The sequence below is a fragment of the Drosophila obscura genome, unplaced genomic scaffold (genome assembly GCF_018151105.1).
Source record: "Drosophila obscura isolate BZ-5 IFL unplaced genomic scaffold, ASM1815110v1 contig_208, whole genome shotgun sequence".
Lineage (NCBI taxonomy): Eukaryota > Metazoa > Arthropoda > Insecta > Diptera > Drosophilidae > Drosophila > Drosophila obscura.
The window spans coordinates 2,082,048-2,105,994 of NW_024542799.1; the positions used below are offsets into that span (position 1 = coordinate 2,082,048).

A 23,947-nucleotide genomic window follows, 5' to 3' on the forward strand; every position below is an offset into this window, starting at 1 on the left:
TATGAAACTGGCGAATTGCTCACTGACAAAAGCTGATTGATATGAAACTGGCGAATTGCTCGCTGACAAAAGCTGATTGATATGAAACTGGCAAATTGCTCACTGACAAAAGCTGATTGATATGAAACTGGCGAAATGTTCACTGACAAAATCTGATTGATATGAAACTGGAAAATTGCTCGCTGACAAAAGCTGATTGTTATGAAACTGGCTAATTGCTCGCTGACAAAAGATGATTGATATGAAACTGGCTAATTGCTCACTGACAAAAGCTGACCGATATGAAACGAAAAATTCTTATTGCTCACTGACAAAGAATTTATTTAAATCGTATGATTTTGATATTCAGTTTAATATTACTAGCTTGTTAGGACTTTAACAACTGAAAATAAATGGTCTACAATCTGGCTTATTTTAAGCACTCCCATTTATTGGGGTACTTACAAAATAAGCTTTAAACAAAGAAGGTAAACAAAAATGTCCCTTTTTGTACACTGGCAGCAGTTTATAGCATTATTTACAAAGCGTATAACTCTGCCATTTCATGCCCGATTTCATGCAGTTTATAGCATTATTTACAAAGCGTATAACTCTGCCATTTCATGCCCGATCTGGGCGTGCCACGCCCCCTCGTGATCGGTAGAAAGTCCACTATCATCAAGTACAATAAGGATATTGCCTTGGAATCGCTATAAATCCGATGTTTCTCGTTTGATCAGGGCGTGCCACGCCTCCATGTGATCGGCGGATAACTGTAACTGATAACGATGGACAGTCTGGATCTTAAAGATATCTGGAAAAGTAAGTATTGCCTAGATCAGGGCTCTTTTGGCCGAGATATAGCGTCCCATAGTTTTGGCTGCCAATATTTAAAATACTGGTTGTAACCAGGAGAGTCCTGTCCATCGATTGGCATCCGAAAAACGGATATTCGGAAAATAGTGGTTTCCGCAAAAATAATGATGGTACCCCGCACTCGCTCTCAATTCGGTCAAGAGACGATGAGAACTTGTTAAAGTCGCATAATGTTCTTTATTGCCGATTGGTTAATTTTTACTGCGCCGCAACATTCAACATCTTCATTACCTCCTTCTTGTACTTGGCCAAGTTGTACTCATTCTCGCCCTCGTTTATCAATTGCTCCACGCTCTGTGCATAGCTGGCACTGGGTGCCTTTTTCTGTGCACCTTCCGCCGCATTCCAATTGAGGATTGCTTCGGTGGAACGCTTGGCCTGGTTCCGCTCGAACAGATACACCTCCATGTCGGCCTCCGACTTGGTGGCCTCCCAGGGCTCTGTGATGAACGACTCGTGGTAACAGGCCGTGAGCAAATACAGGGCGTAGTCGTAGTTCTGCTTTCGCAAGGGACAGCGATCGGTCACGAATGTGAGCACATCCGTCTCCTTGTTGTAGCGCTCGCCCACGAGACGCAGGAACTTGTCTCTTGAATGGTTGTCAAACTTCAGATCCGACAGCTTCAAGGAGACGGTGACGCGACGTGCCTCGGGATTGCGTACCGTGGGCAGACTTTGACAGTAGTCTGTGGTGATGACTTCTACGGGAAAGTGGCGCCTCCACTTGGCCTCGGTCTCCAGACCCTTCGGCCAGGGCGTGCAGAACTTCTTAATGGCCTCGCACTGCTGCCGAATCGCCGGCGGCGTCAAATGCAGAAAATTGGGGATTTTCATCAGCTCGGCGTTGGCAAACTTTGAGGGCGCCGCTGCACCGCGCTCCGTGAAGCCCTGTCGCAGTGGCAACGGCACACTAGCAGGGTGGAAGGAACGCGGACCTGGCCAGGCCGCCGTCCAATCCTGATCGACAGCCATGCGAGTGGTCCGCGGCGGCGTAACATCATCCCGTTTGATGTCCCGCCTTCTCTGGAATTGCTGCTTAACTGGGCGCAGGTTCAGTACACGGAACTCTACGAAAGGGTTTTATGAAAAGCTATAATTTTAGTTTTAACACCATATTTGTTTACCCTCGTCGTCCTCAACTTCTGGCTGCGGCTGTTGCTGGTTGCTATTGCTGAAAAGACGCACATTGCTCTGCGCCGCGTGTGTGGTTCGTAGGCTGCGCTCCAACAAACGAGTCAAGCTGGCCGCCATTGTGTTTTGCTTTCGTTTAGTTCAAAAAAGATGGTTTTTATTGAAAAAGTTATCTTTTAAAGCGGCTTTTACGTAAACACCATGCGACTGCCATTCGCTGCGACTGGCAGACACACAGCTGTTTGAATTTAGGTATTTTTTCAGTATCTAAGAAAATTGCAAGGTGTGCGACCTAGAGAGGGTAGAGCGCAGGAGAGGTCAATTTAAGAGTGGGGTGGGTGGAAATTGCTGGAGGGATGAGCTCCAAGGTCTCTCAATTGCTGCAATTGGAAACGAATCTCTCTCTCCCGTACCGTGCTCACGACTTGTTGTTTGCGACCATCACAATCTGTCTTTGTGCCTCTTATCGGTTTGTTTCGTTTCACAGGCAGCTCAAGATAACAACAAATCAAGCACCCAAGTCCCTATTGACCGGCAGACTCTATCCCTACTCCATTGCGAAAATGGCAGCAGCAGCAACAGCAACCAAGCGGGTTCTCTCCATCCAGAGTCATGTGGTGCACGGCTATGTGGGCAATAAGGTAGCCACCTACCCACTTCAGGTTCGTTATCTCCAAGATGACACCTTTTTTCACGTAAAGTAATAACCTTGGATAACCTAGTTGCTGGGCTTTGATGTGGATCCACTGAACTCAGTGCAATTCTCTAATCACACGGGCTACAAGACCTTCAAGGGACCCGTTTCCAACGAAAAAGAACTGGGTAAAGTTAGCAGCCATTCCATTGATGCTGTGATTATGATTATCCAATCCATCCACTTGCAGTCACGATTATCGAAGGTCTTGAGGAGAATGAGCTGCTGGGCCACTACTCTCACCTGTTGACGGGCTACATCGGCAATCCACTGTTCCTACGCGAAGTAGGAGTCATTGTGCAGAAGCTGCGCCAGGCTAATCCGAAGCTGGTTTATGTCTGTGATCCTGTTATGGGCGACAACGGTCAGCTGTATGTTCCTAAGGAGCTGCTGCCCATCTACCGTGACGAAATCATTCCGCTGGCCGACATCATAACTCCGAATCAGTACGAGGTGGAGCTGCTCACGGGCAAGGAGGTGCGCAGCGAGGCTGCCGTGTGGGAGGCAATGGAGTGGTTCCATAAACGCCAGATCAAAACGGTGGTCATTTCCAGCAGTGATCTCGGCCAGCCGGGTGTCCTGCGCGCCTTCCTCAGTCAGCTGAATGGCCCGAGGCTGGCTATCGACATACCCAAGCAGGGCGGCAAGGATCTGGTTTTCACCGGCACAGGCGATCTCTTCGCCTCCCTTTTCCTAGCACATAGCCATGCCTGTGGCGATGTGAGCGAGGTCTTCGAGAAGACCATTGCCAGTCTGCAGGCAGTGATCAAGCGCACTGTCGCCGCCCTTCCTCATGGAGACGGCCCAGTCAAGGCCTGCGAGCGCGAACTGAAGCTGGTGCAGAGCAAAGCGGAGATCGAAAAGCCTCAGGTTCTCCTCAAAGCGCAGCGTCTTAACTAGACCACGAAATTGGACACGCGACGCGGGCAACCAGACAATAACCTTTTGATACCTTAAGATGGACAGCAATTACATTAATCACATTATATTAAATTACTTTATATACAAGAGATCAACGATTACCTTAAATAAATATATGCTTATTGTACGTTTCCAGACTGGCATCTTGACAGCGCAAAGGAACCACGAGCTGTCACCTGCCACCTGTCACGGCTGGCCCCAGTCACGGTTCATGCCCTTAGCAGCAAGTGGCTATAAAAGTGCACGACGAGCACGCCGGGTAAACAAGCTTAAAATAGCAAATGGAAGATATGTGGCTACCGATTATCTTTATTGCCTGTCTCGCGGCTGCCAGCGGATCCGGGAACGATGGCAAGTCGGTCGCTGAACCAACCTTTGTGCCACGTTACACTCTGACTGCCGAAAGCAAGAACAAGGATCTGGACCTGAGTCCAGACGGCGATCGGCAGAGGCCGCCCATCAACGAGAATGGAAATCCGACACAGAAACCCTGGCGACGCGGAGAGTACGCCTACGACAGTGTTTACACCGCCAACTGGCCCGTTCCTTCTGCTCCCAATGCCATGATGGGTCTTCTCGGTCCTTTGCTGGCACCCGGGCTCCTGTTGATGGGCGTGAATCTCGGTGCGCTTCTCTACATGCTCCTTGGTCTGCTGGGTCTAGCACCGTCTCGGAGCAACAGACACGCGACTGCGGACGACATTTACCGCAGAGAAGTACACAATCTGGCTGATGGCAAGGAAGCGGCCATATATTTTTAGATAAAGCGCGTAACGCAGTTCTCATTCAACTTATAAAATTAACGTACATAAATATATTCAGGGTAGGGTATTTCTGTTTGAATAAACAACTCAAAACGAATATGGTTTAAGGTTTTGAATTTGGATGGGTTAATGTTCTGATGTTCTGTGGGCATTAAATGGTTTCGAGTCCCCAACACATCAAATCGTTAAATAATAAAAAGCGAACAAAAATTAAAACTAACGTGTACAGCGTCCCTCCTCCTCATTTCTTCAAGCGAAACGATGCGGCCCGATTGAACTTTACCAATGGCGGCTCCTTACTTCCCGATCCCAGTGGTTTACGGGTTAGCGTTGAACTTCCCGCCATTGCTGTGAGTGGATGAAACGAATGAAATAGCGAATAGAAGACGCTTGCTCTGGTACATACTTTTTGCCACAAGGGCACGCGGACTCTTGCGCACATAATTCCCGTTGAATTTTACGTTTTCCTTGGCTATTGAGGCCGCGGCCAGGGTTCGCTGCAGTCCTTGGGTAGTAAAGTTGTTAGATTTAAGCAGAACTGCAAGTAAAAAGTATTAATTACGTGCTATTCGATCGTCTGGAAGAACTCGACTGTAAATAGTACCTTGTTTGATCTTGTCATTGCCACCGCGCACATTCTGTTCGGACAGCAAGTCCGTGACAATGCGTTGGTGGACTTTACGCTGTTTTGTTACCGTCGATGTCAGAGCATTGAATGTAGTGCCCAGGACTTGCGTCTGGTTGAGGTTACGTGGCATCTTGAATGTCTTGTGCGCTTCGTCAGAGTCTGAATCTGTTTCCAGGCTGTCGGTGGTACTGTCCACACTCAAATGGAGATCATCATCAATTTGTGCTTTCCGCACAAACTGCCGCTTCTTGGCGCTGGCTGTGAGTGTGTCTGCTTGCTCCTCGTCCTCTTCACTGCCCAGCAAACGCTTGTACACAGGCTTCTCAGTCTCGTCCGTTTCCAATTCCAAAACGTTGGCCTCAGATTCAGCGAATCGCATTTTTCGCTGCAGGCGATCGTACAATGCTTGAATATCTGGTGTCAACTTCTCGGCCTCCTCGAGCCGATCATACGCCTGGCTCAGTACATCGCAGGCAGTGGTAAAGGATTTGCGTATAAGGTCCGAGTTCTCCACCAGCTCCCGGTTGATCAAGTGCAGGTGGTTGCTGGATATATTGTGTTTTGCCATCTGCAGTTCGAGATCCTTGCTCTTTACATACAGGCCAAGGACTTGCTGAAGCTTCGATTGATTGACCTCACGCTTCAAACTCTCCACTTCTCGGTAGGCGTGCTGAACTTTAGCCTGCCAGCCCGGCAGCTCCTCAGTGTATTTGCTGTTTTGACTGGCCAGCGTACTCATATAGTTATTAAATCGGCGGTAGTCCTAAAAAAAAAGTGAATGAAATCATTCTATTAATTTCGTTAAAACACAATTTAAAATTCAAATAAGCCCGCGCTTAGCATAATTTCGTAGGTTACGTGACGTTACGTTACGTGATTCAAACTTTTTGCGAGTTGGCAGCCCCAAGAAACAGCTGTTCAGACTCTGCCGCATTTAATCAAACAAATTTACAATAGTAATCTGAAACAAATGCTCAGGAATACACTGCATTTAATCGCCCTGGGTGGGCGTCAAGCTCCAGTACAACGGTCGCTTCTCACCTGCCCCAGCAGACTGTTGCCGGTAGAGAAGCAGCCGCAGCAAATACAGAGCGGCTGGCTGCAGGCGCGCTGTTATGCAAAAGGCAAGGACAAAAAGAAGGAGAAAGGCGGCAAAAGCAAGGCGGGAAAAGTGGAGATCAACGAGCAGCAGCTGCGAGAGATTATCAACTTAGACAGCCTCAACACACAGATGGAAAGGTCGGTGCAGCAGATGAAGGAGGACTTTATCAAGCACCTGTCGCTGCGCTCTACCAGCGGAGCCATTGACACGCTGCGCATCAAGGTGGACGGCGATGAGCACGAGCTGCAGGAGCTCGCACAGATATCACGAAAGAATCCCAAGACGATTATTATCAACATGATTGCCTTTCCACAAACCATTCCCGACGTGCTGAGGGCCATCGAGAGGAGCGGCATGAACCTGAATCCCCAGCAGGACGGCACAACTTTGTTCATACCCATACCCAAGGTGACCAAGGAGCACCGCGAGAATCTGTCCAAGAACGCCAAGGCTCTGTTCGTCAAGTACCGCGATGCCATACGAAACGTTCAGAATGAGCACATTCGCAAGCTGAAGAAGCAGGCGGACGTTGGCAAAGATGATGCCTTTGCTGTCCAGACCCAGGTCACGGCCATTGCGGATAAGTTCATTGCCGAAGCGGACAAGCTGCTGGCCAGCAAGCAGAAGGAACTGCTTGGCGATAACTAAGACTGATTGATGTGTTTTCGAGCCCGTTTCGCTGATTTAAAAACAAAATAAACTATTAGCATTTGTTACTTACCTCTTGGCACATTCGTTGGTCCTGTGACAACATCTTCCTGAATTCCTCGAAATCCTTTTTTAGCGTCTGCCGATAGTTAACAGTCTTAATCTTACTCCGTACGCCGATCGTGCACTCCTGGATCGTCTTCGCAGTGGCATATACAGCATCTATCTTGGTGTACCATGACTTCAACTCCTGGGGATCGTAGCCATTGCTGCTACTGCGCTCCAGCTGAGCCACCTTCGCCTCCAACGCCTTGTTGCGCTCCTTCAATCGCTCATTCTCGGCCATGACCTCGTCGATCTTCTTCACATAGAACTCTGTGGGCATTTTCGACTTGAGCACGTTCTGCTTCAATGTGGTTCGGATCTTCTTCGCTCGACTAGCGTACTTCAAGGTATTGTAGGTGTCCTCGTATGTAAGGGAGCTCATCGACACATTGGCAACCATCAGCGTGCGGCAGTTGCCGCCGAGAGAGTCTTTCAGGATGCGTGTCAGGTTCGAGTCACGATAGGGTATGTGCTTGAGGCCATCGGCCAACTTGTTGATGCAGTTTCCCAGCGCCAGGAGACTCTTGTTGATGCTGGCACCCTCCTTGAAGCGCACACCAATACCCTTGGTGCTGGCCGCTCGTTCACTGCCCGCCAAATCAATCATCGACAGCTTGACCGTTCGCTTTGTGTCGGTTTTGCGATCCGTGATGCGTATGTGCACCTGGAAGATGGCATGGGATCGCGAACTCTCCGCGTTGGCATCGGTGGGGTGTTGAGTTCGATGCGAATTCCCAGGGCCAGCATCCGCAGCAGTTCTTCAGCGCTGTAGATGGGGGTCAGTCGCAGCCCGCTCACAACCACACCGTTGGAGTCCTCGCGTAGTTTTAGTGGACCCGACTTTGTGAGCAGATTCATAACGTGCTCGTTGTATACCTCCAGGTATGAGACACCCACATCGAATTTCCTCACATCACTTTGCGCCTGGATCTTATCGAACAGGTCGCGCATGGTCAGAAACGTTATGCCGGGAGTTGCGTCGCTGCCCAGCATGGTGAATGTCTTCCCAGCTCCTGTCGCGCCATACACAAACACGGAGCAGTTGTACCTGTACACACACACAGAATTATGGACGTGAAATACTTGTAAACAAAGGCATGTAAGCCACCCTTACCCATTGAGCACCGCGTCGACCAGCGGCGCCGTACACTCCTCAAAGAGATCCTGGTTTGTGTTGTCTATGTCGAATACGCGATCAAATTCCATCGTCAGCTTCTTGTTCATACGTTTTGTGATGTCCCGGTAATTCTGTTTGGTGCCGTGGAAGAAGAATTCATCGTCTTCTTCGTCCGGATCGAACAGCAAAGCCGATCTATCCATAACCTTGATAATACTACGCTGTGTATGTTCTAATTCCTTAGCATTATACGGTCTGACGCGCACCGCCACTTTTATATTTGTGTGCTCCACCGGCATTATGGTGTATTATCTGTTCGCATTCGTTTTTCTAAATTAACAATTCGAAACCATTCAGTTTTTCAGCAAAATAATTTTCTCGTACAGCCTGGAAACGAACGTTGTTGTTTGAATTGATACTATCGCCGATTCCCTTTTGTTGGCGTCATTATCCAATTTGCTTTGCTTCTCGTACTGAACTGTATTTCAGGGTTACTTCGATAAATATCGATAGTGTAGTGGATTATTTACGGTATATTACGAAAACGGGAAGTATATTTCGGTATATTTCTGAGGGTCATGCGGGTACATTTTATCCATAAAACCGCGGTCACATTGACCATTTAAAGCAGCAGAAACAAAAAAAAACTTTAAAAACTAGAGCTGTCAAACGATTGATAGTTGAGCCATCGATAGCTTTGAATGTTTTGAAAAAAACAATCGATACTATCATGATAGTATCGGGCTAAAAAAATTATTAATTATTAATTTTTTTTTTTGTTATTTACTGGTTACTGGTTCTCGGGTTCTGAGGTCACTCGAAAAAACAAATCAAGTGAAATATTTATTTTTCCAAATATTAAGACACATTTCAAATTGACCGCCAAACTCAATTTAGCGCACCAAAAATACTGACATTTTTCGCTCTCAATTCGTGGAGAGTTTGCAAAATTTGCTCTCAATTCGTGGAGAGTTTGCAAAACTCGCTCTCAATTCGTGGAGAGTTTGCAAAACTCGCTCTCAATTCGTGGAGAGTGCTCTCTTTTCAGTGGAGAATAGAGTGCTTTTGTGGAGACTTTCCCCTCATTTTCGTAGTGTGGCAGCATGTTGCTGAAACTTTTCCCATACACAATCAAATGTATCTTACGGGAACGCGTATGGAATAAAGATTCATTGTTGCGTCATTATCCAATTTGCTTTGCTTCTCGTTCTGAACTGTATTTCAGGGTTACTTCGATAAATATCGATAGTGTAGTGGATTATTTACGGTATATTACGAAAACGGGAAGTATATTTCGGTATATTTCTGAGGGTCATGCGGGTACATTTTATCCATAAAACCGCGGTCACATTGACCATTTAAAGCAAAGCAGCAGAAACAAAAAAAAACTTTAAAAACTCTAGCACAAAATTCAATTGCACACAAATATCATAACGTCTAACATGAGTGCAAAAGTATTATTCGCATGCTCGAAATGTTTCTCGCGTCATCCATACGAAGAATTATCCTCGGGACAGCAACTTTGCAAGGTGAAAAGCGAATGGCGCAGACAATTAAAAGAAAGAAAAAGAAATAGCATGACTGTGGCCCTAACAAAATGCAGTAAACAAAATGTTTGATGTTTGTGTGTGTTTTATCTTGGCAAGCGACAGCAATGACGCGTCGCTTTGTTGCGAAAATTTTGCTGCGCATTTAAGTGAAAATGGACGGCAAGAAGAAGCAGCGTCTGTCGCGTCCACAGCGTCAGTTGTTTGTGGCTGGCTGCTGTTGTGACTAATAAACAACCCGAACAGCACAGCAGAGTCTGCAGCATTTACTAAACCTACATTAACCTTGATATTCGCAGGGCTGCCGTGGTTCTACCTCAGTTGTTAAATGTACTTACTGCCGCTCGGAGTTCCAACCCGCCACGTAAGTTGAATGGATCCCCGGCCTGATAATGACCCTGTATATTGTCCATTCATGTACTTCACAGCAAATCACAGAGTGCCTGTAAAAAATGCGAACACTATCTGGGAAAATACGGTAAGCCCAGTCCGTGCGAGTGCTGCAAGATTGTGGCTGCCTTCGCGGGGTCCAAATGCATGAGGTATGTTCATTTCAGTTCTTGATTTCTCCTAGTTTTTTAAACTGAGACACAACTCTCGAGTAGTTCTTTTCGTAAGAGTAGTTTGGTTCTATTCTGAGCAACTTGTGGCCGTGTAATTTGAATGCACAATGTAGGAGCAAACCTGGAATTTCTTTTCTATATTTCTTAACCTTTCTAAACCTTTCTATGAATCCCCATAGCCCAGCTACCCAACTAATTGTGCCTTCAAAGTACATGACTTTGTAACTCCTTCAGTAGTAGACTCTTCTTTCCTGATTTTCTATATATTGTACCAAAGAACCAGTCAAAACCAAACAATATAACGTCTCTTATGAACGCAAAACATTTTTCTTCTTCTCTTTTCTGCTGCCACGTGTGAAACAATTAAAAAAAACTCAAAATCACACAAAATCATGCAAAATAGATGCGCCAGCTACGAGGCAAAGTATGGACCACCAGTCCACTGCGACGAATGCAAGCTGCGATCAGCCTTTGACAGGCGCGACGAGAACAAAAAGGTCAGCGTCCCTCACTCACTCACTCTCACTGCACCCGGCCAAGGAGCGCCCATCGGAAGCAGCCCTTAATGTTAAAACCATAAATTTAAGACAAATAAATGTAGAAATAGCGAGCGGGGTGAACTGTACCAATGCTGCTCGCCACGCCACTTCGTCGATTTGCACGAGTCTAAGAATCATGTATTTGCGTTCATAAGAGACCAAATCTAGTATAAGATTAGGGCTTAAGCCTTTGTAATCGCCCTTAATCGATCACATGTTTCGTTTCGCTTTCAGGTCAATGGAAAACTCCTATGCTGGCTGTGTACCTGTGCCTACAAGCGTGCTGTGCTGAAGGCCCAGCAGGAGGGCCGAATACCCATGTCCAAGAAGCGACCCCATGAAAAGTCTTCTTCCTCGCACAGAGACAGCGCCTCGGCAAAGAAACCATCGCGCAATGAGCTCGGCAAGAGCGGAGGCAGCAACAATGCTGGTGGCGTTACGGCGGTGAGCGGAGCCGGATTGGATCTTCCGGACAAAATAACGCGCGGAAACAGTGGCAACGGCACAATCGCAGCCCCGGCTGCCATCACTGTGGACACTAATTCGTCCGATCATGTGGTGGCCATCACATACCTTAAGGAACGCATCGCCAGCCTGGAGAAGCGCCTCAATCAAAAAGACAAAGAATTGCTGGAGAAGGATAAGCAGGTTAGTAACGCGAATGTCTTTCTGGTACTAAATATCTGCTAATATCTACTCATGCCTATTCTCTCACCATTAGTTGACCGAGCTGAAAGGCAAAAACTTCGAAAAGGAAAATGACATGCGCAACAGGCTGAAGGAGGTCGAGCGCCTGCACGACATGAAGGTGGATAACTTGAACCGTAAAATTTCCAGTCTGATCAAGGACCTGGCCACTTTGAAAAAGAGCAGCAAAAAGGTGGCCAGTGGGCCCAGCAAGGCAGAAAGGGAAGCTATCAAGCGGGAGAATCTGTCGCCCAAAGAGGAAGTTATCGCGGCTGCACCAGAGAAACAGATCAAAACATCCGAGCCTGCCAACCTGGACAAGGACGAGAAGAGTTGCGACCGTGAGGAAGAGCGCAGCGAGCAGGAGGATCGCGCCAGTGTGCGCTCGCGCTCCGCCTCCGGCTCCACCAGCCCCAGTCCCTCATCGAACTGAGAGTGCCCTCTCCACCACTACCCAGACCAGTGTGCAACATTTCAATCCCCACGACACACACACAAATGCATGGTTGTAGGATTTGTTGCACCGCTCTTTTAGTTTTTTGCTATCAAAGTTTATATTTTTGTACTTTGCTTTAATTGTAATATAGTTTTATCCGATTGTTTTATATACACTTTTATGTCTCTCATCCCAATCCAATCCCCACAGCGCAGAAAACGCGAATGTTTCACCTGTTTCTGTCCACTGCTTTCCCTACAATTGTCATCATAGAAAATGTAATTTTATAGGCTCCACTTAAAGAATTCAACTTTAGTTTAATTCACGATGGAATGACACAAAGCGAAAGCATTGTATACATTTAAGAAATATACAAGTTGGGAAAGATATACTTTCAACACGCGTGTTTATTCAACATTTAAAGCTATTAACAGTGACCAGAGCGGGACTAGTGGGGCTTTGGCTTGTGCCCGTCGACGTAGAAGTTTCGCGTCGCCTTGGGCAACTCGAGCTCGATGCCATCCATGCTCTTATCGAGCAGGATTTGGCAGCCGAGGCGCGAGTTCTCCCGCAGAAAGGGAGCCATGTCCAGCAGGTCGTCCTCTTTCTCCTCGGCTTCCTTTAGTTTTTCGAGAAAATCGTGATCCACGTAAACGTGGCAGGTGGTGCAAGCTAGCGATGCCTCGCAGGCACCCTCCATCTCGATTCCGTGGCGATGGGCCAAGTAGAGCACATTGTCTCCGACTTTTCCCTGCACTTTGGTGCGCTTTCCGTCCTTGTCAACGTACGTGATGTTTACTCTGCGTTGCAGGGATCCCCACATTAATTGAAGATCTATGAAGGATAATGGTCGTACTCACATTTCATCCGGAGACTTGGGATCTTGCCACTCGTACTCGCCATGCCGCAGCCCTGCAGAGAGAGAACCATTTCATAATCTCAGATACGGATTACATTTTCAGTGAATTCGCTCCGGATGGGCAATTGCGGGCTACTTACATTGGGAGGTATGCAGAGCCTTGATGGGTGCACGGCGGGAGGATCTGACAATATGTTTTCCGACTAATTTGCAGGAATTGCCCGACTGCCGCAAAAGTAAACAAAACATTTTTGAGGTTACTATTTGGCTAGGGATGGGCGATATCCGAGTAGCTGTTACATGACACAAATATTTTTATCGTCCCAGTCACAGGAAAAACGCCGAGATGAGGAATACTGGATCAACAGACATATTTGTTTTCTGTTTTTATGCGATTTTTATAATGTAAAATACAAACTTCACCTTCTTACAGCTGTGAAACTTTATTTTGTGTAAAAGTGACTGAACACAGTGACTGAAAGCTCGATATATCGATGAGTAGACTTGGCGCCAATATAAAATTTAAAATTTGGGAAAAAGGCTTAACTCCCTCAACTGTGAGTTGAGGGAAGCTTTTATTGGGGCTACAATCTGAGGACATATTTTGCATATGATTATACTTTTTCTCCCCATGTCTTTTGCAATGCCATATGGTTGCAATATGGAACAAGAAACACCCAAAGAACAAGCAGAGCGCTGCGACAGTTATATTCCTTTATTAATAATAATGAATTTTAATAAGATTTAAAATTGGGCTTAATTGGGCTTTAAAATGTAGTTGGTAATTAGTGAATAAATACGATTTGGTGCATAAATTTGCGTCTTTTTAGTGCTACGACAAAAATAAGGGAGTCTTGGGAAATCACTTGGAGGCCGATGGCGCGATAGTTTTTGTTTGGCTAAGCTGTTTACTTGGCCTCGGAGGGAGGCGAGGCTGACTGCTCCTTTTGGCCATTGCCATTCAGGAAGAGATCGGACGGGCCCACGTGCTTGATGGTTATGACGCGCTCCCTTGGTTCGTCCTGGGACACCAGAGGCGGCACGGTTATGGTGAGGACGCCGTCCTCAGTTAATGTGGAAGCCACTGCATCCAAATCGAACTCCTTGGGTAGCGGATAGCGCCGCACAAAGTGACGCGACACATGTCCGTGATCATCCTCGCGCTCCTCATGCTTGCCCTCCACCACAATGCAGTCGTCGACCAGCTTGACGGACAGCTCGCCAGGTTGAAAGAGACCCACATCGAGATTTACCTCAAAGTTTCCCTTCTTGTCCAATGAACGAGCGCCGCCCAATGCGGCCAACTCGCCGCTGCGCTTCTTGGCCACCAGATGATGAGCATGGGCACCCATCCGGGCAACTAATGCCAGCGTGTGAAGATCCAGCTCCGGATGCTGACGGGAGTGCGCGCGGCGGTACATGCGATTGGGGAACATGTCGTGGCCATAGTACATGGAGTCGGGCGAGTCAAGGTTCAAGAGAAACGGAATGTCTGGCATTTTCTCGAGGTTTTTCTTGATTTAGATTCTGTATCTGGCGGAAGTAAGTTCGCTGAACTGACGACCTGATTTCCTTGGGACTGTGGAGGGTTGGTTTACCAGCGGGCGGTGAATACTACTGTAGGCAGACGCTGCAGTTTCGCGAACAATTTTCCGTGAATTTTCCGACTCAAATGTGGAGTTTCCTGGGCTCGCGACTCCTTTTTATAAGCAACAGTGACAGGCAGGCAGGCAGGCTGGGAGCGGAAAGAAAGCTTGTGCTGCAGAGCTTTCCCTGGAGCAGCAACAGACAGAGGAACATTCTGGGGCTGCTAAGAGAGACGAGACATGGCACAAACAGCATTCGAATTTAAAATGCTCCATGGCATTTGATGGGATCTACACTACATATACATATATATATAGCAAGCTCTGTCTGGGAGACAGATCCATATCCAATTTGAAATTCAATATGGATCTGGTCGCCCCAATTCAGACGTAACTCGAACGCCGCGACCGCGACACTATGGCAATTAGAGGCCCCACTGGCGTCAACAACAACGGCACGGCACACAAGCAAGAAACACTGATAAGCCAGACGTAGGCAAACAAATCACGATTTAGACAGAAAATGTATCTTTCAGTGCCAGCGAGAAAGTCAGTTCCGTGTCGACTGGCGTACCAGCTGAATGCTATCATCCGCCCACTGTGCAACATGGCCACCTATGAGCAAGTGAAAGACGTGCCCAATCATCCGGAGATCTACTTGATCGACGTACGAGAGAAGGAGGAACTACGGCAGACGGGCAGCATTCCAGCCAGCCTCAACATACCCTGTAATAACGTGGCCCCAGGTCTGTCGAAAGATTTAATAGGAATTATTTGACTTTTTAGTGACCGAGCTGGACAAAGCCTTGTGTCTAGGTAGCAAGGAGTTTAAGAGTAGCTACGGACGGGACAAGCCGGGCAAGGATTCCAAGATTATATTCTCCTGCCGCTCAGGCAAGCGGGTGCTGGAGGCTGAGAAGATTGCCAAGGCCCAGGGTTTTTCAAAGTGGGTAGCAATCCATTAATTTAATTTATACATACTTAAACCGGAAATTGTATTTTCTTACAGTGTGGTGATTTACAAGGGCTCCTGGCTGGAGTGGGCCCAAAGGGAGGGTCTCTAAATCCATTAGTTAGATTTAAAATTAATGTACATATAATCAAAAGAAGAAAGTCGAAATAAATTTGAGCTTTTTCTACTACCACCAAGCTTAGCAATACATACAAGCACACGAACAGACACATACGCATGAACTTAGCCAGCCACGAACTATAGTTGTCTCGCTTCCACTAACGCTCCCTTCATTTGCTCTCTCTGCCGAAAGCCCTGACCTGCCTCAAGAAGCAAACAAAATTGAGAGAGCCAGAGAAAAGCTAATAAACCGTAAATAAAGCTGATTTAGAGGTTCTAGAGTTTGCGAGAAGCCAGCCACCCCATTGAGTGCCACCAGCCCATTGCCCGCTCAAAATTGCATCAGCCAAGAAAGTTCCGGATACTTCTAGACACTTGCGGTGGCGTGTATAAATAGAGGCCGCAGAGGTCCGGCACTTGCAATTCAACAGAATCATAGCAAGAGAAAGCACCTCTCCACATACAGAGAGAGCAGAGCAAGCAACGGAAATTTCAACAGTTAAAGGGAAATTTACATCAGAATGCGATCCCTACCGATGTTCCTACGTATGGCCGAGGAAATGACCAGGATGCCACGCCTGTCGCCATTCCAGGCTTTCTTCCACGAGCCGCCCGTGTGGAGCGTGGCTCAGCCCCGCTACTGGCAGCAAATCGCGCGATGGCAGGAGCGGGAGTTCGCCCCTCCGGCCACCGTCACCAAGGATGGATACCAGCTGACTCTGGACGTAAAGGACTACACCGAGTTGAAGGTCAAGGTGCTGGACGAGAGCGTTGTCCTGGTCGAGGGCAAGGCCGAGCAGCAGGAGGAAGGTGACGCCGGAGGCTACAGCTCGCGTCATTTCATGCGGCGCTTTGTTCTGCCGCAGGGTTACGAGGGCGACAAAGTCACCTCCAGCCTGAGCAGCGATGGTGTCCTAACGATCAATGTTCCCAATCCTCCGGCTGTTCAGGAGGCGCTCAAAGAGCGTGTGGTCCCCATCGAACAGACTAACGCCCCGGCCATGAAAACCGCTGGCCAGGCGGAGGAGGAAACCATCGGAACCAGCAAGTAGTAGGCCGGACCCAATGGTCTATGGAAGAAGATGACTCCTGAATGAAGTGAATCAAAAGCTAGTGAAACCTTTTAGCCTATGACCTATTCCATATGTCATACCCCCGCATACTCCCTTAGTTTAAATACGGAAATATATAGAATATTATGAGTAACCAAGGAACTGTCGTTTTATGTAACCATATAGAGGTGCCTGAATCCCCTACTTGCACATTCCCGTAGATAACCGAAAACACTTTCGATTAATTGCGTCCCCAGTCTGGCCCTTCCCCTCATCACTTTCCTAGGTGACGTAGACGCCACTTGACGCGGATCCAATTGGCCACGCTCGTGTGTGTCTCGTTGGCCTTCTCGCGGCTCTCGGTGCACTTGGCCCGAGCCGAGGCGCATCGGCTGGGATGAGTCATCGCTGTCCCATCCCCATCCGCATCCGGCGATGCATCCGACATCGGGCGAGGCCACCCGGTCATCTATAAAAGAACTAACGGCGGCCAATACAAATTTTATAAGAATTGTGAACGCGAAAGCGAACGAATCGTTACCGAATCCCGCAAAGAAATGACTCTGGTGCCGACCACATATCGCGATCTGTCGCGCGAACTGGACAGACCCCGTCCGCTGTACCAGGCTCCTTACGACTTCCAGATGTATCCGTACCTCTGGGACGATCCGCGAGCCTGGTGGCCCGCCCACCAGAGCAGCAGGAGCGACCTGTTGCGGCCCATGGACGAGTTGGTGACGCGCCGCGTGCGGAACCAGCTGATACAATCCAATCCCTACGATTGGGCCTATCCCATGCGGTGGGACAACTACTACTCCGGCGAGCGGGTGCACGTGGACGAGAAGGGATTCCGCGTGGATATCGATGTGCGGCAGTTCCATCCGCACGAGATAGTGGTCAAGACCAACGACGACTATGTCATAGTCCAGGGCAACCATAACAGACGGAGCGAAGGCTCCAACGGCCTGGTGGAGCGCCACTTTGTGCGGAAATACCTCCTGCCGCGCGGCTACAATGCCAATGAGGTGATCTCGGACATATCCACGGATGGCATCCTCACCATCAAGGCACCGCCACCGCCTCCATCCAAGTACTACAGTCCGGGCGAGCGTATGATCCGTGTCCACGAGACGGGCAAGTTGGCCCTGCCCTGGAAGTAGATGGTACTCCCAGTCCCCAGTCCAATGCTAAACCCATCCCAGTCGAGGGAGAGACATACCATCCCCCACTCATCCAAAAAAAAAACCCGCCAAACTCAAGGTGAACTATTTCTGGGATAGCAGGCAGAGGCAAGTGCAGCCGAAATTTCAATTGGATTCAAATACATAAACACAATTTGTACCCGTGGGTAATATAAAATGCGCAATAAATACGATATTTATCAGAACCGAGCAAGAGGATATTTTTGTTTGGGTATACGGGTACGGATGCGGCTGGTTGCGCCCAAATGAAAGCGTCAATGTTGGACGTTATATGTGAAAATATTGGGAAACAGAATATGCAACTTTTAGTCTTTGGTAATACATTCTCTGTTATTCGGCTTCAGAGAGAAGAAGTTATTATTCTTTATCCATTAACTTTGCATATTGGTATTGTCTTTCGACCAGTCCAAACTAAGAAGCCTAGGAAATCACTCTCAATTACATTCATTTTTCACACCAGGTGTATGATATTTAATAAATTATTTCTCAAGTCTTTAGCTCGTTACAAATGCATTTTGAATAAATAGGTTACAGATATATGTGGGGGAATGATGGGTGAACTTGATATCATGGACGGCATTCTCTACTTGGAGCTGCCATTGGCAGAGCCATTCTCCTTGCCCTTATCATCGACGGCATTCTGCTTGACATTCAGATGGGCGGGTCCCACCTGCTGGATCTGGATGAGTCGCTCCTTGGACTTGTCTGCGATGGGCACCGGCTTGGGGATGCTCACAGTGAGCACGCCGTCAGAGGACAGCTGCGAGACGACCTTTTCCGGCTCGTAGCCCTGTGGCACCTGGTAGCGGCGCACAAAGTGACGCATGATGTGGCCGTGATCGTCCTGCCGCTCCTCATGCTTGCCCTCGATCATGATGGACTTGTCCACGACCTTGACGCTGAGCTCGCTCGGCTTGAACTGGGCCACATCCATGCACACCTGGAATCCCTCCTTGCCCACATGAGTCACGGGCCAGTGGATGTCGTTGTTCTTGGCCATCTGGCGGCGCGCGGCCAGCACTTGGCCCGTCGGCGAGGCGGCACACATTGGTGAGGCGCAAGGACAGCCGTTGATGGAGTGACGCTGGGGCGCGATGAGGTGGCGGGAATGCGGATGCATGCCCAGGCCAAACTCGTAGATGGGGCTGCGGGGCTCCTGCAGCTCGTCGACCAGGGAAAGCAGAGTAGAAAGCGCCATTTTGTGGTATAAAATAAACTGAATCGACTTTTAGGTTATGTTTGAAAAGAATGATCTTGCTATGCTTTTTGCAATGTTGCTCGGTGGACGCCAACGGTTGTTTTGCCCGCTTTGATCTGTTGACGGGGCTTTTATAGCCATTCTCGCGCTCTTCTAGAAACGCCTGGCAATTGCTGGGAGTGTGTGTGTGAGTCAGAAAGAGAGACAGACGCAGAGAGAGCAAAAAAGCTTGTTTGTGGCCCCCATATGTGTGTGTGTGTGTGAGAGAAAATATTTCTTCCCCCGTTGTTTCGCGTGTGCGAGGGAGAAAGAGTTACCGGCAAACAAAATGCAACGCCGCTCACTCGGAATTCTCTTCATTTGTTTTTTATTGTAAGTACATTAAGTGGTTTTTGTTTCTTTAAGTTTTACTGGAATACTTGTAGTTGTTGTCACATATTTGTTAGGAAATCATACTGCTATCTCGCTCGCGTAGTTATTGAGTCGACATCATCTCCCTCTTGGTTTGCCTTCCTACTTAGCTTCTATCTCTGTCTGTTTATAGCGAAATGCCAAAAGAGAACACAGGAAACATTTACGAATAAAACTCACGCATACATACATATTATTTTTCTGTTTCTCTTTTCTTTTTCTTTCAGTCTTCACTTTGCGGCCACCTCTTCGGTTTTTGCCGCAGCAGCAGCTCCATTCTCCCCTCCGGCAGAGGCTCCATTCTCCCCACCAACTGCGGCTGCACCGTTCTCCCCACCGTCAGCAGCGGGCTGATTTTTGGCCAGCAGTATGGCGGCATCGACGGCAGCTAGCTCCTCAGCCCCCTTGCTAGACTTCTCGCCCTTCTCCGGTTCCTTCTCCTGCTGCTTCTCTTCCCCAACCGCCTTCGCAGACATGGGCATGTCTTCATCTTCGCCGACAACGGGCGCCACATCGGAATTGCCGTTGCCATTGCCGCTGCTTCCATTGTTGGAGCTCACGGCCACGTCGTTGGCATTGGGTTCGGTTTTGGCCTCCTCCTCGGAGCTGCTCACCACAGCTGCAGTCGGATTGGGAGTAGAATCTTCCTTGGGAGTGGAAGCCTCCGCAGTAGTTGCCACCTCCATGGACTCGGACTCGGACTCTAGTTTCACGCCATTATTGGCACTGGAATTGGAAGTTGTAGTGGAAGTGCAAGTGGTGGAAGTAGTTTCCACTGCTTTTGCTGCAGCCTCAGCTGGAACTGCAATGTCGGCATCGACGTCAACGTCAGCAGCAGCAGCTACAGCCTCTGCCTGGCCATTACCGTTGCTCTCCGGGGTGGCTGCTGCTGCTGCTGCTCCTGCTGTTGGTGTTGGGGCGGCGACACTCTTCGACTCTGCCTCTGCCTGTGCGTGTGCCTCTGTCGGAACCGGTTTCGGCGTCTGCGCATCCTTCGGCTGCAACTGCGACTGCAAAAGCTGCTGTATGTCGACGATGCGTTCGAGCCGCTCCACACCCGCCTTGTTGGCGGGTGGAGGGGGCGGTGGCGCCTTGACGGTGAGAATGCCGTCCGAAGAGAGCGTCGAGTGGACCTCGGCTGGGTCGAAACCCTTGGGCAGCATATATTTCCGGATGAAGTGGCGCGAGATGACCCCGTGACCGTCCTCCTTCTCGTCATGCTGTCCCTCGACCACGATGCAATTGTCGATGGTGCGCACCGTCAGCTCACGGGCGGAGAACTGCTTCACGTTCATGCTCACCTGGAAGCCGTTGCGGTTCACCACGGAATAGGCGGACTTGCTGGCCGTGGTTGGAGAAGTGGCAGTGGTTCCTCCAGCTCCTGCGCCAGCACCTGATCCACTACCCTTCTCCCCCAACTCCTTTTCCAACTCCAGCAGCGACTTATTGCAGCAGACGGTCTTCGCACCCGCCACCCGGTTGTAGGGATGATGGCGATGCTGCGGTGCTGGTGACGCCGCATGTTGCCCTTTGATGGGCACCCACAGAACCGAAGAAGATGTCGTGGGGCTGGATCCCAGGCCCAGGCGCAGGGCGGGGCGGCTCAGCTGTGGGGTGTAGGGGTGGGAGTGCGTCTGCGTCTGTGCCTGTGCCTGGACTTGGTGCTCCAGCGGATACATACCGAAGCCCAGGTCATCGATGTCCATGGCCAGGCTGCGGTTAAAGTCGTGCAGCTCCTCGGCCAGATCGAGTATGAACGGTATTAGCGACATTTTCCGAAACCGATTCCGTATCTGGGATTTAATCTGCTCTGCACTGCTCTGGCAGTTGGATTTTGATTTGGATTTGGACTTGGACTTCGAGTTGGAGTTGGACCTGACTGGGAGCAGCACGCGCGATCCGTTCTGGCCTCTAACTGGATTACGTTTGAGGGCTTATGGCTGAATGCCGGCGCTTTTAAGCGGCTGTGCAGCGCTGAATGGAAAACCATCAAGTCTGGAAGGAAAGGTCTGGCCTGGAAGTCCGCCGCCGCTGTGGCTGTCTCTGTCTCTCTATCTTTGGCCCATGCAAAAAGATAGAAACCCTCCGAAGAGGGGGAGAAACTGGGATTTCCCTACCCCTCCCTTATGTGCAGTCTTATTTACTCGCCCAGTTTTCAGGGCGGAACTGAACCCTCAGATAGAAATTCGATTTCCAAATCCCTCTTTCAGATACTTTTCCGCAAACCAAAGAGAACAAAGAAAGTATTCCAGCCGAAAAAAATAACCAGCCTTCGACCGGCAGAAGCAGGGTAAACCGGCTCTCCATTGAGACATGGGGTCTGGTCTCTATACCCCAGGAGATATCATCTCTATATAATGCAAATATATGCATGTATGTACACATGTGTGTGCATGTGTACATGCATATATGTAAAGTGCTGCAGCTGAATTCCATTCCCGATGCCGGGCAAACAGCTGAGACGGCTCTAAAAAAAAATTCTCTTGCCGGGTTGGGAAGCCGGCGAATGGAGCAACTACAACAACAGCTGGTTTTCGCTCTGCTGGAAGGCAGTCGAGTATCTGTGTGTGGACTGTATGGTGCGGTGGGGTAGGGCAGGGTGGCGGAGTGGGGCGGCTTCGCGTAATCATGCGCACTCACGACGTCTGGAGCAGAGTACATGCATTACATAGGACTTTGCAACTGTGTGTGCATCTGATGCATCATCTGCACATACATATTTGTATGTCTGTGGGTGTGGGTAACCGGTTGCACACACATACACACTCACTCCCTACCCAGACAAGAGCCAGACAGACTCCACAGTACACAGTCGAGTCTTGAGCGTCTGGCAACAATTAAATGGGAGCACATCCAAGAGCAGAGGGGGATCCATGTTGTGTGTATACGTGGAATAGCAATAAGAGACTGCTACGTGACTCCATATATCCATATGTGTGTATGTATGTATGTACTTGCCCCCATATGTACTCCAGGGAAACAGTGTACCAGAGATTACCACATACAAAGCTACCTTCAGGAATAGACATTTTCCATTTGCGTTGCTAAAAAATTGTGTAAATTTTCAGCTTATATACTACTACATACATCGAATAAAAATAACGTCATAAATGATATATCATCAAAGGAAAGAGATATTTTTATGGATTGGCCGTTGCTTCGTGAGACACTAGGGAATCAAAATTCTTGGTCCCTGTAAATTTGCTTTATTAATACAAGTTTTTTAATTTTATATATTCGTAGTGCTAAATTACAAGTCCTTACGAGAAACTTCTAGAAATTTCCTTTTCTATTGATAAATAAAGATATTGTAACGAAGAAATAAACGATGCAAATGAGAAAGTAAAGTACATACACATCTGTGTAAATTTGTACATATTTACAATTCATGTATCGTATCTGTATCTCTATTTTCTATTCCTAGATAGGTGAATAAATACCCATCGAGAAATTTCTAGATATTTCCCTTTAAATTGATCAGGATTGTACGGCAAAATCAAAGCAATAAAAATTAAGTCTGACAAATTTAATTTTCTTTTTTTTAGTCATCGAGTAAAGTTAATTGCTGAAACGCTAGCACATAAAACTATTAATTAAATTGCCCCGAGAGCTTCCAGAATAATCCAGAACCGTTATCCTTCGTGGACTTTTGCCCTTACTTTTCATCCTATAGGGTTGTACATAATATTTTTTCTGTTCCTCTGATGATGGGACTTATCATTCCACATGGCTCCTCATGACACTCATCCCTTATCATTTTCACAGCGATACTCTCGCTTTCATTGGGCAGATAATGCGTAATTTCTGCGAATTCAAGAACATTTTGTGAAGCCAGAGAGAGATAGAAGCTTCGTGCAGTTTCTAGATGTTGATGCCACGTCACACACTGACACAACACACACGCACACTGGCTCGCAGTGGAGCTGCCACCACCCAGCTGTCGTCAGAGTATAAATAGCCGGGGCTTTCGTTCGACCGGCATCAGTTGAATTCAAACCGTCAAAACGTAAAAGCGTTTAGCCAGCAAAAGCTTTTTCTCAGAGAATTTTCTACCGCAAAGAACCGTTAAAGCAAGAACAAGATGGCAAACCTACCGTTACTATTGAGCCTCGCCGACGACCTGGGTCGCATGTCCATGGTACCCTACTACGAGCCCTACTACTGTCAGCGTCGCCGGGGCAATCCCTACCTGTCGCTTGCTGGCCCTATGGAGCAACAGCTGCGCCAGCTGGAGAAGCAAATAGGAGCAGGAGTAACCTCGGGAGCCGTGCCCAAAGTGGGCAAGGACGGGTTCCAGGTTTCCATGGACGTGGGCCATTTCAAACCCAGCGAGCTGAGCGTCAAGGTGCAGGAAAGCTCTGTCCTGGTGGAGGGCAAGCACGAGGAACGCGAGGACGATCACGGCTACATTACACGCCACTTTATCAGGCGCTATGCTCTGCCCGAAGGATACGACGCGGAGAAGGTGGCCTCCACCCTGTCTTCGGACGGCGTGCTCACCGTGAGCATTCCCAAGCCACCGGCCATCGAAGACAAGGGGGCCGAGCGGATTGTCCAGATCCAGCAGGTGGGACCCGCCCACCTCAACATCAAGCAGAACGAGCAGCTGGAGCAGAACAACGGCAATGAAAAATAAGTGGAGCCGCTCAAACCATTCTAGATTTTTTCATATTCAAAGACCATAATCTGTTTTATACGCTCTAGTTATCCCTGGACACTCGCACTAGTTATAAGGAGTGTCCTGTAGTAATCGTAATTTTAAACAAAATGACTGTAATTTGCGTTGGCTTTCCAAGACTACCAAATATATTAATAAACCCTTAAAATATA

General features: G+C 48.4%; 13 protein-coding genes across 15 annotated transcripts; 8 read left to right on the plus strand and 5 right to left on the minus strand.

Moving 5' to 3' along the window:
* Window positions 1-991: 991 nt before the first annotated feature.
* LOC111064856 (28S ribosomal protein S35, mitochondrial) lies at window positions 992-2,221 on the minus strand. Its single transcript, XM_022352672.2, has 2 exons — window positions 1,980-2,221; window positions 992-1,922 (listed from the first exon to the last, which is right to left on the minus strand). Exons 1-2 carry the CDS (start codon window positions 2,104-2,106, stop codon window positions 1,054-1,056), a joined length of 996 nt encoding a protein of 331 aa, XP_022208364.1. The 5' UTR covers window positions 2,107-2,221; the 3' UTR covers window positions 992-1,053.
* A 186-nt stretch (window positions 2,222-2,407) lies between these two features.
* Window positions 2,408-3,690, plus strand: LOC111064855 (pyridoxal kinase). The gene is made up of 3 exons (XM_022352671.2): window positions 2,408-2,648; window positions 2,709-2,808; window positions 2,871-3,690. Exons 1-3 carry the CDS (start codon window positions 2,550-2,552, stop codon window positions 3,578-3,580), a joined length of 909 nt encoding a protein of 302 aa, XP_022208363.2. The 5' UTR covers window positions 2,408-2,549; the 3' UTR covers window positions 3,581-3,690.
* A 140-nt stretch (window positions 3,691-3,830) lies between these two features.
* On the plus strand, window positions 3,831-4,480 carry LOC111064861. The gene has a single exon (XM_022352678.2). It carries the CDS (start codon window positions 3,883-3,885, stop codon window positions 4,360-4,362), a length of 480 nt encoding a protein of 159 aa, XP_022208370.1. The 5' UTR covers window positions 3,831-3,882; the 3' UTR covers window positions 4,363-4,480.
* Window positions 4,332-8,414, minus strand: LOC111064852 (kinesin-like protein KIF18A). Its single transcript, XM_022352665.2, is given in 6 exon segments — window positions 4,332-4,713; window positions 4,772-4,903; window positions 4,970-5,756; window positions 6,817-7,586; window positions 7,589-7,896; window positions 7,963-8,414. Coding segments are annotated over 6 exon segments (2,406 nt in total). The 5' UTR covers window positions 8,265-8,414; the 3' UTR covers window positions 4,332-4,606.
* Window positions 5,897-6,812, plus strand: LOC111064857 (ribosome-recycling factor, mitochondrial). Its single transcript, XM_022352673.2, has one exon. The coding sequence runs from the start codon at window positions 5,964-5,966 to the stop codon at window positions 6,741-6,743; it is 780 nt and encodes a 259-aa protein (XP_022208365.1). The 5' UTR covers window positions 5,897-5,963; the 3' UTR covers window positions 6,744-6,812.
* An 895-nt stretch (window positions 8,415-9,309) lies between the features above and the next one.
* Window positions 9,310-12,128, plus strand: LOC111064854 (protein FAM76A). 2 transcript variants are annotated; one of them, XM_022352669.2, is made up of 6 exons: window positions 9,310-9,494; window positions 9,812-9,876; window positions 9,941-10,054; window positions 10,479-10,572; window positions 10,849-11,262; window positions 11,336-12,128. In XM_022352669.2, exons 1-6 carry the CDS (start codon window positions 9,408-9,410, stop codon window positions 11,732-11,734), a joined length of 1,173 nt encoding a protein of 390 aa, XP_022208361.1. In that variant the 5' UTR covers window positions 9,310-9,407; the 3' UTR covers window positions 11,735-12,128. The 2 variants fall into 2 exon arrangements, with proteins under 2 accessions (XP_022208361.1, XP_022208362.1); XM_022352670.2 differs by lacking the exons at window positions 9,310-9,494; window positions 9,812-9,876; window positions 10,479-10,572 and having other exon boundaries at window positions 9,961-10,054.
* On the minus strand, window positions 12,127-12,965 carry LOC111064860 (adrenodoxin-like protein 1, mitochondrial). The gene is made up of 3 exons (XM_022352677.2): window positions 12,737-12,965; window positions 12,598-12,649; window positions 12,127-12,537 (listed from the first exon to the last, which is right to left on the minus strand). The coding sequence occupies exons 1-3, from the start codon at window positions 12,843-12,845 to the stop codon at window positions 12,186-12,188; spliced, it is 513 nt and encodes a 170-aa protein (XP_022208369.1). The 5' UTR covers window positions 12,846-12,965; the 3' UTR covers window positions 12,127-12,185.
* A 331-nt stretch (window positions 12,966-13,296) lies between these two features.
* On the minus strand, window positions 13,297-18,827 carry LOC111064747. Its single transcript, XM_041594152.1, has 6 exons — window positions 18,094-18,827; window positions 16,942-17,456; window positions 16,585-16,775; window positions 16,243-16,324; window positions 15,896-16,168; window positions 13,297-14,110 (listed from the first exon to the last, which is right to left on the minus strand). The coding sequence occupies exons 1-6, from the start codon at window positions 18,704-18,706 to the stop codon at window positions 13,505-13,507; spliced, it is 2,280 nt and encodes a 759-aa protein (XP_041450086.1). The 5' UTR covers window positions 18,707-18,827; the 3' UTR covers window positions 13,297-13,504.
* LOC111064862 (rhodanese domain-containing protein CG4456) lies at window positions 14,510-15,324 on the plus strand. Of its 2 annotated transcripts, none has more exons than XM_022352680.2 (3): window positions 14,510-14,928; window positions 14,999-15,128; window positions 15,192-15,324. In XM_022352680.2, exons 1-3 carry the CDS (start codon window positions 14,706-14,708, stop codon window positions 15,244-15,246), a joined length of 408 nt encoding a protein of 135 aa, XP_022208372.1. In that variant the 5' UTR covers window positions 14,510-14,705; the 3' UTR covers window positions 15,247-15,324. The 2 variants fall into 2 exon arrangements, with proteins under 2 accessions (XP_022208372.1, XP_022208371.1); XM_022352679.2 differs by having other exon boundaries at window positions 14,520-14,910; window positions 14,969-15,128.
* On the plus strand, window positions 15,582-16,464 carry LOC111064859 (heat shock protein 22). The gene has a single exon (XM_022352675.2). The coding sequence runs from the start codon at window positions 15,776-15,778 to the stop codon at window positions 16,304-16,306; it is 531 nt and encodes a 176-aa protein (XP_022208367.1). The 5' UTR covers window positions 15,582-15,775; the 3' UTR covers window positions 16,307-16,464.
* Window positions 16,808-17,697, plus strand: LOC111064858 (heat shock protein 27). The gene has a single exon (XM_022352674.2). The coding sequence runs from the start codon at window positions 16,864-16,866 to the stop codon at window positions 17,464-17,466; it is 603 nt and encodes a 200-aa protein (XP_022208366.1). The 5' UTR covers window positions 16,808-16,863; the 3' UTR covers window positions 17,467-17,697.
* Window positions 18,828-19,076: 249 nt separating the features above from the next.
* LOC111064853 (heat shock protein 67B1) lies at window positions 19,077-21,051 on the minus strand. Its single transcript, XM_022352666.2, has one exon. The coding sequence runs from the start codon at window positions 20,887-20,889 to the stop codon at window positions 19,348-19,350; it is 1,542 nt and encodes a 513-aa protein (XP_022208358.2). The 5' UTR covers window positions 20,890-21,051; the 3' UTR covers window positions 19,077-19,347.
* Window positions 21,052-23,085: 2,034 nt separating this feature from the next.
* LOC111064808 (heat shock protein 23) lies at window positions 23,086-23,947 on the plus strand. Its single transcript, XM_022352594.2, has one exon. The coding sequence runs from the start codon at window positions 23,199-23,201 to the stop codon at window positions 23,751-23,753; it is 555 nt and encodes a 184-aa protein (XP_022208286.1). The 5' UTR covers window positions 23,086-23,198; the 3' UTR covers window positions 23,754-23,947.